Genomic DNA, 12,903 nt, shown 5'->3' with positions numbered 1-12,903 from the left:
CTGTTCCACTAGCCTTTTGGCCTCTATAGCTCAATTGAGAGACATGTACAGATGTAGGATCTTAATATGACCTGTATTGTTACAGCAAAAATAATCCTACAAGATTTGAACATTTAGTCCATAATGTTGCTGGATTGGTGATTAGGCTATTAGCTGGTCAAAATGAGGCTAAATGAAAAGTGGAGTACAGTTAATTTATCTCTGTGTTAGTGCAGTTTTTCATTTAATGATCAAATTAAGATCCTACATCGGTAGACGTAAATGAGGGACCCCCTTCTTTGCAGGTCACCAGACACTCATTAATTGGGCCAGACATTAGACCCAGTCCAACCCCAGACCCAGCCCAAGACTCAGACCTAGACTCAGCCACCATCCAAACCCAGCTCCAGTCCCACCCAAAACCCAGTCCAATCCCAGACCCAATCCAACCCCAGTCCAACTCCAGATCCAGTCCAACCCCAGACCCAGTCCAACTCCAGACCCAGTCCAACTCCAGCCCCAGTCCAACCCCAGACCCAGTCCAACCTCAGACCCAGTCCAACCCCAGACCCAGTCCAAGCGCAGAACCAGCCCCCGTGCAACCCCAGACCCAGTCCAACCTCAGACCCAGTCCAACCCTAGACCCAGTCCAACCGCAGTACCAGCCCCCATCCAACCCCAGCCCCAGTCCAACCCCATCCCGTCCAACCCCATACCCAGTCCAACCCCAGACCCAGTCCAACCACAGCCCCAGACCCAGTCCAACCGCAGACCCAGCCCCCGTCCAACCCCAGTCCAACCCATCCCCAGTCCAACCGCAGACCCAGTCCAATGCCAGACCCAGTCTAACCAGAGACCCAGTCCAACCTCAGCCCCAGTCAAACCCCAGACCCTTTCTGATTGATCTGTGAGTAAAGCACGAGGGATTTGTTTACTTGCTAGTTTTGTTTTGTTTGTTATATATTTGTTTCCGATTATAATCTGTGCTATACCTCAATATGTACTCTATGTAGCCTGAAAAATGGTATGTAGTGGGAGGGAGGGAAGGAGAATGAAGAGGAAGATGAGGAGTAGGATGAGGGGAATGAGTATTGGTACTGTATATATTTGTATTTATTGGGGATCCCCCATCATACAGTGCCACTACCCACTCTTCCTCCTCCTCCTCCTTTTTACCACTACACATATATAGGCTGCATGGGTTTTGTATGCGAAGTAACATGGATGGAGGGAGGGGGAAACTAAAGCCGTGATGCATCAGACCATTTGTGCCAAAGTACTCCTTTTATAGACAACCTTACAAAGGACTCATTGACAGATCTCCTCTAGCATTACCTTGTCCTTCAGAATGTGTTCAAACAGGGAATAGATTAACCTCCAATGAGTTTTGACAGACTACATTGCCTAGTTAGTAGAACCATATGAGCGTATTCTCTCAGAGTACAATTTAGGCCGTGTTCTGTCTCACATACTTTCTCCCTAAAAATGACATTGTTTATTTGTTTGTGCTCTCAAAAGTTTCCCACTCAACCTGTCATTTTCATTTTCTAATGAAAATGTGACACCATAAATCGTCCATTCACTTTCCACTTTCCGCCATGTCTTTAAGTTAGTTCCAGCATCAAAATGTTAATATAAACCATGCTTACACTTACATACTGTATACCCTTACTCCATTGTGCTCTGTTGTTTTATGAGTTGACGCCTGCTGTCTGTGTTCCATGCATTAGTGTGTATGGGGAGTCATATTTTAGCAGTGCACAGAAGACATCAAAGCAGGTCTGTGGAGATGCAGTAAATCTCAGGCACTTGGAAGGTACCTCGTTCATTACATCACCTACGCTGCCAATAAAGTTTAATTAGACTGCATGCGGTTCCTGTTGGAATTGAAATAAATGCTCTTGTGTAGCCTGCATGAACAAAAGCCACTCTCTTTTCTCTTCCCTGTATAGGCATCCCAGACCTGTGAATGAATCTCCCCACTCAATCCCCAGTCTTTATTCCTTGGGAAGACAGTTAGAGATTATTTTCTTTCTTTAGCATTGCAGAGTTTATTCAAACTACAAATCCTCCATATGCTGAATTATGCATGGGAACCAAACATCTGAAAAGTTCTGCTTTGTAGAAGAAGACCATGGTTATGGTTTTTATTATATTACTATAATGGTTATGGTTATTATTATGGTTATTATTATATTATTATAATGGTTATGGTTATTATTGTGGGTATTATTATATTACTATGATGGTTATGGTTGTTATTATTATGGTTATTATTATATTACTATAATGGTTATGGTTATTAATATATTACCATAAAGGTGATGGTTATTACTGCATTTATTATTATTTATAATGGTTATGGTTATTATTATGGTTATTATTATATTACTATAATGGTTATGGTTATTATTATGGTTATTAATATATTACTATATTGGTTATGGTTATACGTATGTGTATTATTATATTACTATAATGGTTATGGTTATAATTATGTGTATTATTATATTACTATAATGGTTATGGTTATAATTATGTGTTATTATATTACTATAATGGTTATGGTTATAATTATGTGTATTATTATATTACTATAATGGTTATGGTTATAATTATGTGTATTATTATATTACTATATTGGTTATGGTTATACGGTTATTATTATATTACTATAATGGTTATGGTTATAATTATGTGTATTATTATATTACTATAATGGTTATGGTTATAATTATGTGTATTATTATATTACTATAATGGTTATGGTTATAATTATGTGTATTATTATATTACTATAATGGTTATGGTTATAATTATGTGTATTATTATATTACTATAATGGTTATGGTTATAATTATGTGTTATTATATTACTATAATGGTTATGGTTATAATTATTATGTGTATTATTATATTACAATTATGGTAATTATGATGTTTGTTATTATATTACTATAATGGTTATTGTTATTATTATGTTATTATATTACTGTAATGTTACGGTTATTATTATGTTCTTAATTGTATTACTTTAATGGTTATGAATATTATTATGTTTATTAATATATTACTATTATGGTTATGGCTACCAGGTGGCCTGCTCACATATTTCTGAGGGGACCTGATACTATTCTGATACTATCCTGATACTTCCTAACACTATTCTGATTATTTTCTGATACTGTCTTGATAATATCCTGATACTACAGTGATACTATCCTCATACTATTCTGATACTAACCCGATACTATCCTGATTCTCTTCTGATACTGTCCTGACACTATCCTGATACTATCATGAGAGTATGCTGATACTATCATGATTCTATCATGATACTATTCTGACACTATCCTGATACTATCCTAAAACAATTTTGATTGTATCCTGATACTATTCTGAAACTATCTTGATACTTTTCTGATAATATCCTTATACTATCCCAATACTATCATGTTTCTATTCTGATACTATCCTGATACTATTTTGAAACTATCTTGATACTATTCTGATAGTATCATGATACTATCCTGATACTATTCTCATACTATCCTCATACTATCCTCATACTATCCTGATACTATCATGATACTATCCTAATACTATCCTGATACTGTTCTGATTCTGTCCTGATACTCTCCTGATAGTATCATGATACTAACATCATACTATCCTCATACCATTCTGATACTAACCCGATACTATCCTGATACTCTTCTGATAGTAGCATGATACTATATTGATACTATTCTGATACTATCTTGATACGATTTTGATAGTATCCTGATAGTATCCTGATACTAACCCGATACTATCCTTATACTATTCTGATTCTATCCTTATACTCTCCTGATAGTATCATGATACTAACATCATACTATCCTCATACCATTCTGATACTAACCCGATACTATCCTGATACTCTTCTGATTTTAACCTGATACTATCTTGATACTATCCTAAAATGATTTTGATTATATCCTGATACTGTTCTGATACTATCCTGATACTATCCTGATACTATTCAGAAACAATCCTGATGCTCTCTTGAAACTATCCTAAAACTATTTTGATTACATCCTGATACTATTCTGAAACTATCTGGATTATTTTCTGATACTATCCTGATACTATCCTGATACTGATCCTGATACTATCCTGATACTATTCAGAAACAATCCTGATACTATTCTGATACTATCCTTATACTATCCCAATACTATCCTGTTTCTATTCTGATACTATAGCTATCTTGAAACTAATCTCAAAGTATCCTGATACTATTCTCATACTATCCTGATACTATTCTCATATTATCCTGATACTTTCCTGATATTATCATGGTACTATCCTAATACTATCCTGATACTGTTCTGATTCTGTACTGATACTCTCCTGATAGTATCATGATACTATCCTCATACCATTCTGTTATAATTATGTTATAATTATGTGTATTATTATATTACTATAATGGTTATGGTTATAATTATGTGTATTATTATATTACTATAATGGTTATGGTTATAATTATGTGTTATTATATTACTATAATGGTTATGGTTATAATTATTATGTGTATTATTATATTACAATTATGGTAATTATGATGTTTGTTATTATATTACTATAATGGTTATTGTTATTATTATGTTATTATATTACTGTAATGTTACGGTTATTATTATGTTCTTAATTGTATTACTTTAATGGTTATGAATATTATTATGTTTATTAATATATTACTATTATGGTTATGGCTACCAGGTGGCCTGCTCACATATTTCTGAGGGGACCTGATACTATTCTGATACTATCCTGATACTTCCTAACACTATTCTGATTATTTTCTGATACTGTCTTGATAATATCCTGATACTACAGTGATACTATCCTCATACTATTCTGATACTAACCTGATACTATCCTGATTCTCTTCTGATACTGTCCTGACACTATCCTGATACTATCATGAGAGTATGCTGATACTATCATGATTCTATCATGATACTATTCTGACACTATCCTGATACTATCCTAAAACAATTTTGATTGTATCCTGATACTATTCTGAAACTATCTTGATACTTTTCTGATAATATCCTTATACTATCCCAATACTATCATGTTTCTATTCTGATACTATCCTGATACTATCTTGAACCTATCTTGATACTATTCTGATAGTATCATGATACTATCCTGATACTATTCTCATACTATCCTCATACTATCCTCATACTATCCTGATACTATCATGATACTATCCTAATACTATCCTGATACTGTTCTGATTCTGTCCTGATACTCTCCTGATAGTATCATGATACTAACATCATACTATCCTCATACCATTCTGATACTAACCCGATACTATCCTGATACTCTTCTGATAGTAGCATGATACTATATTGATACTATTCTGATACTATCTTGATACGATTCTGATAGTATCCTGATAGTATCCTGATACTAACCCGATACTATCCTTATACTATTCTGATTCTATCCTTATACTCTCCTGATAGTATCATGATACTAACATCATACTATCCTCATACCATTCTGATACTAACCCGATACTATCCTGATACTCTTCTGATTTTAACCTGATACTATCTTGATACTATCCTAAAATGATTTTGATTATATCCTGATACTGTTCTGATACTATCCTGATACTATCCTGATACTATTCAGAAACAATCCTGATGCTCTCTTGAAACTATCCTAAAACTATTTTGATTACATCCTGATACTATTCTGAAACTATCTGGATTATTTTCTGATACTATCCTGATACTATCCTGATACTGATCCTGATACTATCCTGATACTATTCAGAAACAATCCTGATACTATTCTGATACTATCCTTATACTATCCCAATACTATCCTGTTTCTATTCTGATACTATAGCTATCTTGAAACTAATCTCAAAGTATCCTGATAGTATCCTGATACTATTCTCATACTATCCTGATACTATTCTCATATTATCCTGATACTTTCCTGATATTATCATGGTACTATCCTAATACTATCCTGATACTGTTCTGATTCTGTACTGATACTCTCCTGATAGTATCATGATACTATCCTCATACCATTCTGATACTAACCCAAAACTATCCCGATACTCTCCTGATAGTAGCATGATACTATATTGATACTATTCTGATACTATCTTGATACGATTCTGATAGTATCCTGATAGTATCCTGATACTAACCCGATACTATCCTTATACTATTCTGATTCTATCCTTATACTATCCTGATAATGTCATGATACTATCATGATATTATCCTCATACTATTCTGATACTATCCTGATGCTATCATGATACTATCCTGATCCTATTCTGATACTATCGTGATACTATCTTTATACTATCCTGATATTATTCTCATACTATCCTTATGCTATCCTGATGCTATCCTGATACTATCTTTAGACTATTCTGATACTATCCTGATACTTTTCTAATACTTTCCTGATACTTTCATGAAACTATCCCAATTCTATCCTGATACTGATCTGATTCTGTCCGGATACTGTTCTGATACTCTCCTGATACTATCATGCTACTATACTCATACTATTCTGATACTTACCCAATACTATCCTGATATTATCCTGATACTGTTCTGATACTGTCCTGATACTATCCTTATACTATCCTTATACTATCTTGATGTTATCCTGATAATCTCCTGATACAATCCTGATACTGTCCTGATACTATCTTGATACTATCCTGATAGTATCCTGATACCCGATACTGTCCTGATACTGTCCTGATACTATCTTGATACTATCCTGATAGTCTCCAGATACAATCCTGATACTATTCTGATTCTGTTCTTTCTGTAATCAGGTTGCATTAATCTCAGTGGATGGATTCCAAACTGCACCCTATTTCCTTTATTGTGCACTGTGCACTACTTTTGACCAGGCCCATAGGGCTCAGTGTGCCATTTGCAACACAACTTCAAACCTCAAATAACCACAGTCCCATTCCTGTACTCTGCACCTCCTTCAGTACCCCCCTTTCCCAAACCTAGTTTTTCCAGAAATCCTGATTGGAATATTATTGGAATCAGTAGGGAATAAGCAGGAAATCTGAATTCATCCAAACAGGATATCTGGAAAACCCTGGAATTTTGAGAAAGTTACCAGAATGTTGTAACTCTGCACTGCACATAGGAGAGCAGACCACGAACCAGGGTGATAGCCAGGCCACGGAGGTAATGGGGCAAATAAATTCAGGCGGAAACATAGATATTGAAACAAATTCCAAAAATCTGTCTGCAATGCAGCATGCCATAGAGCATGCTGGGAAAAATGATAATGATGGGTGTGATGATGGGTGTGGTTTTGATTCAAAGTGATGTGTATTAGTTTTAGGCCCCAGTATTAAGGTAAAACGAGGCCTTCAAAATAAGTCCTTGCGAAATATGTCCGGTATTATGTTAAATACTGTAAATATATTTTTTACAATAATATATTCGCTTAGGATCTCACTTGGTGAAGATCATAAGACCAAAAATGAGTGCAACAACCTTGTCTCTGTGTTCCTCTCCTTGTTCGGGCATTGTTCGGCGGTCGACGTCACCGGTCTTCTAGCCATCACCAATCCAACTTTCATTTTCCATTTGTTTTGTCTTGTCTTCCTGCACACCTGGTTTTCATCTCCTACTAATTAACGTGTATTTAGCCCTCTGTTCCCTCCATGTCTGTGTGGGGTATTGTTCATTTGTCAAGGTTGGCACACTTCCGGCTGGTTTGCGACAGGTTTTGTTTTATACCCGTGCTTTGTGGCAGCCGGTACTTTGTACTAAAGGTTTTGGACTTTGTGCTGCCTTACTTGTTCTTTGGGAATTTGTTTTGTCACGCGGTTGCGTTCTGTATGATGATTGCCTAAGTAAAGTGCTTTGTCCATTCATCTCTGCTCTCCTGTCCCTGACTTCCATGCACCAGCTACACCCACCATTGACACTCTGTCACTAACAAGTGCAGTCATGGGCGGTAACTGTTACAATAAACTCGAACGGCAAGACACTCTGTGAAATATTTTAATAAGGCTGTAGTTAATTTAACACTGTTCCGGTGTCTATATGGGTCCACAGACAACACTTTCAGTGTTGATTTAACACTCTCAGTGTATATATATATTTTAAAACTGGAGAACTAACTGTGTGTAGCTGTGCTGCCTCACCCTGATCTTGTGACATGAGGCTGCCAGGTTAGAGTCACTCAGGAGGCTCAGGCTAATATACATTGGAAGCATCTGCACCCTGAAGGGCAGGAGAGGCACATAAACCACGGAGGGACACTTCAAGGTGAAAGCTCTCTGTGTATCACACAGGTGGTTTGTGGCACCTTAATTGGGGAGGACGGGTCTGATATACATCATGGTGTCCATGTGTTTGATACAGTTCCATTCACTCCATTCCAGACTTCTAGTCCTCCCCTCAATAGCCTCCTGTGGTGGATAAATCTTGGCAAAACATAAACTATTTTAAACACATTTAGGTGTCATAGTGGAACCAAAAAGACACCGCCATAATTGAATGTGGTCATTTTTTGGGTGGAACCAAAACCTCTGTTTTCAGGCTGGATATGGACATTTATTCAAATATCTTGACTTTCCCAGCATCAGTGCAAGAGGGAAATCTTGGAGAGAAGCGTAAGGGCATAGTGTAGTCATCCACTTCACAGTCTGACAGCTGGCATCTCTCAGAAGCACTCTCACTCTGAGAAACACATCTCTCTAGTGGCATCTCAGATGCCTCGTCTTCTTTAGCTGCATGGAGGTTAAACGGAGCATGATCTTTTACCTGCCTGTTTGTGAGACAGAAAAACAGTGCTGCCATCACATTAGGAAAGTAGCAAGTTTGGTGGCGGAGGATGGCTGTGTGGAGCCGAAAGCTATCTGCTGCCGTGTGTCGCTTTATAAAGGCCCTGAGATTGAAAAGATGAGTAGGCCTCACCCTCCTCCTCCCATCCTTTCTTCCTCCCCATTTTGACCAACCAGGGGACCTGACAGCGGCTGAGCCCGCCTCCTTCCCCTAGCACAGCTCAGTAGTTCCGTCACGGACAGTAAAATGCATCTGCCATGGGAGCAGCGCAGGCAGGCCACTTTGTCAGCACATACACACACATCCTGGTCTTTAAGCAGAGCCACACCAGCAGAGAGATAGAGAGAGCTAGGATGAATAATTGAAGTCTGCATTCTGCAGAGGCTCTAAATGGCTGGGAGAAGGAGACGTTAATGATTCATGGGCTGCTTTTATCTGCTTTGGTTCAGGTCACTGTCCTGAAGGCACTTGGGGCAGCGGAGGAGAGGCGAGGGTGGAGAGGGAAGGGGAGACAGAGGAGAGAAGCTGGAAAGGTGGGGTGTCATGGCCGAATAGATTGTGTGAAAAATGGGCCCGCGTAGATTAAGAAATATTGCCAAAGAAAACGTTAAAGCAAATATTAAGGCTGAGCGGCCTTCCCAGTTGAACTTTTTTGCTGTAAATATTTGAGGTGGGGTTTATGGGTATTCTTTCATCACCAGGATTTATTTTCCCAGGTTTGGTCCCAAATGGCACCCTATTCCCTACATAGTACACTGGTTTTGACCAGAGGTCTAAAGTAGTGCATTATATAGGGAATAGGATGCCACTGTGGAAATAGCCCTTGAGTCCAACAGGACCACTTTTGCTGCGACTACTATGTCTCTGCTATGGTCTGTTCACTCGTCTGCAGCTGTTTAGAAGGCGCCCCGAAACATAGGGTTTCTCTTTTCCAAATCAAGTGTCCAATAAATGTGATATTAAAACTGAAGAAAAAAACATCTCTAATCACAATATTATGTGGCATGATACGAACACTTTTCATTTTTAATATCTACAGAATAACAAACAGAGAATATGTCCATGCAGCAATTAATCAAATTGTGGTTCTCAAATAGTCTATTTGATGACGTTCCAGATCCAGATTCAGATAAGCTTAGAAACATGTTGTTCCACTGCTGCGTGTCACGAACGAAGGATGAGTTTCTTTCTGCTGGGGAAAGATTGTTAACGCTGTTGTTTTCTTCTAGTGGTACAGGGCATTCAGGGCCGGCTCCAAGCATAAGAGACAAAAGCTTTTTGGGGAACTCAGTCAACTTACTGTTGAGAGTAAGAATAGTAGAATACATCAGATGCAATTTAGAAATGTGGTTGTACATCATTCGGCAGGTTTTCTCTTGTTATGTCAGTCACACACAGTCACTCACTGACTACCTATAATTTGTTAGATGACACATTGTATTATTAAACATGTAAATTAACAATGATAGTTAGTCTAGTCAGGTATCTAAACTTGTAGTAATCATGACCAAATATTGACCAGGCACCTTCCCTGGGCCCTGACCTCCAGTGGGCCCCCATTGATGTTGTTAGTCATTCTCACTCAGATATCAGATGAACATGCCTAAATGTGTAGAACTGCAGGAAATTAGCTGAAAACTGCAATATATTACTTGTGATGCGCCCTGGTCAAAAGTAGTGAACTATATAATCAGGGAATAGGCTGCATAGGAAACACTACCGTAGAAAAGACATCGCTCCCACACACTACATAACTATCAATACGCTGATGCACTACACACCTATCAATACTCCCACACACTACACAGCTATCAATACTGGGCGGCAGGGTAGCCTAGTGGTTAGAGCATTGGACTAGTAACTGTAAACTTGCAAGTTCAAATCCCTGAGCTGACAAGGTACAAAATCTGTCGTTCTGCCCCTGAAAAGGCAGTTAACCCACTGTTCCTAGGCTGTCATTGAAAATAAGAATTTGTTCTTAACTGACTTGCCTAGTAAAATAAAGGTAAAAATATATCAAATAAAATACTCTGGTGCACTACACAACTATCAATACTCTCAGATGCACTACACAAGTGTAGATGTGATACTGTACATTTGGCCCTGCTTTTCTGGCTGATTTTAAAGCTTGCTGCATGATAAAGAAAATTCAAGACAATTCCAATGAAAATAAAGTGTTAGATGTGTTTGTTTTGAGTTTTCTCAGTCTCACATGTTTGTTGTACTTAGAGTTGTTCTTGTCAAAGTTTATACATAGGTCTGACAGTCAGTCAATCATTGTCTTCTCAACGTATCCCTCTCCTCTCTTCAGAGAGCTGATGCCCAAGACCCTGGAGGGCCAGATCACCATGGAGAAGACCCCCAGCTACTTTGTGACCAGAGAGGCCCCGGCCCGGATCTCCGCCATGTCCCGGGACACCAAGCTGATCGTGGTGGTGAGGGACCCCATCACCAGGGCCATCTCTGACTACACACAGACACTGTCCAAGAACCCAAAAATTCCCACCTTCGAGAGCTTGACCTTCAAAAACAGGACTACGGGGCTCATCGACACGTCCTGGAGCGCCATCCAGATCGGCATCTATGCCAAGCACCTGGACAACTGGCTAGAGTACTTCCCCATGGGCCAGATTCTGTTCGTAAGCGGGGAACGTCTGATCAGCGACCCGGCTGGAGAGCTGGGCAGGGTGCAGGACTTCCTGGGACTCAAGAGGATCATCACAGACAAACACTTCTACTTCAACCAGACCAAGGGTTTCCCCTGCCTCAAGAAGGCTGAGGGCAGCAGCAAGCCCCACTGCCTGGGCAAAACCAAAGGGCGGACCCACCCCAACATCCACCCAGAGGTGGTGCAGAGGCTACGGGACTTCTACAGGCCTTTCAACATGAAGTTCTACCAGATGACGGGACGCATGTTTGGTTGGGACGACTGATTTTGCCTTGGTGGATTTACATTTGAGTCATTTAGCAGATACTCATATTGAGGGACTTACAGGAGCAATTATAGTTAGGTGCCTTGGTCAACAGATTGTCCACCTAGTCGGCTCAGGGATTCATACCAGTGATCTTTCAGTTACTGTCCCAACACTCTTAACCGCTAAGCTACCTGCCGCTCCAGAATACAGATGACCAGAGAACACAGATGACTGTTGACACTGCAGTATAACTGTGGGACAGCAACAACACTTAGCCAAGAGGCAATATGTGTCTGTGATAGCGGGGAAAGGGTCTTATCTGCTCTTACTGGCAATTCAGAGATTTAACGTGTTCACTGTGTTACTGTGTCTCAGAACCAATATCAGCTGAGGCTGGTTGAAGGAAATGGAGAGGGATTATCCCTTATAGAGCATGTGGTGGTTCTAATACAGAGAGATACTGCATCTCTACCTCTCCCTGTAGTTCCTGTCAGAGGGCTTTCTGTTTGGGAACCTTTCAGTGATGCAAAAGACAAATATGTTGTTACTATATAGGAGGTTATATAAAATCAAAACAGAGAGACTTTGGATAAAAAGCCTTGTCTGAGTGATTCTATACCATATTGTAAAGCAAACCCACCTGCTTTTCAAAGAATTATATTTTTCTAGAAACATTTTGAAAAGTTAAAACTGCATTTAATTTATTTAAGATGGTGTACACATGCGGAATATAATATACATGTTGATATGCTTTATGTTTTCTGTGCTTATAGAATGTTGTTTTATACTGTACACATGTTTTTTCTTTATCATGTTTATTAAGGTTATTCATTTAGAATCTGTATATGCGATTCCCGGACTCTTTTCCTGCTGAGCTTGTAATTATAATCCTGCGAGGGTTTGTTATTCTGAGGGCAGTTTCCCCATGCTGAGTTAATGGAGTTGATTGAATTACAAGGTAGAGAGCGAGATCGAGTAAAGATAGCACTCAATAGAAGTGTCCAGTGGCACCCTATTCTCTATATAGTGCACTACTTTTTTACCAGGGCCCATAGGGAATAGGGTGCCATTTGACCAGCATCCATAGGGAATAGGGTGCCATTTGACCAGGGCCCATAGGGAATAGGGTACCATTTGACAAGGGCC

At 38.8% G+C, this 12,903-nt stretch overlaps 1 protein-coding gene across 1 annotated transcript in view; it reads left to right on the top strand.

Annotated features, from left to right (window-relative positions):
- The window catches only part of LOC115119888 (heparan sulfate glucosamine 3-O-sulfotransferase 3A1-like), a 69,594-nt gene extending 57,091 nt beyond the window's left edge, over positions 1-12,503 (top strand). Inside the window, exon 2 of the mRNA XM_029648774.2 lies at positions 11,154-12,503. Within this exon, the coding sequence (XP_029504634.2) occupies positions 11,154-11,775 (622 nt within the window). The 3' untranslated portion in view covers positions 11,776-12,503. The remainder of the gene's footprint in view (positions 1-11,153) is intronic.
- Positions 12,504-12,903: the final 400 nt, after the last annotated feature.

Source organism: Oncorhynchus nerka, linkage group LG28 (assembly GCF_034236695.1).
Source record: "Oncorhynchus nerka isolate Pitt River linkage group LG28, Oner_Uvic_2.0, whole genome shotgun sequence".
Lineage (NCBI taxonomy): Eukaryota > Metazoa > Chordata > Actinopteri > Salmoniformes > Salmonidae > Oncorhynchus > Oncorhynchus nerka.
The sequence above is the reverse complement of the archived record's forward strand: the minus strand, read 5'-3'. Positions and strand labels throughout refer to the sequence as shown.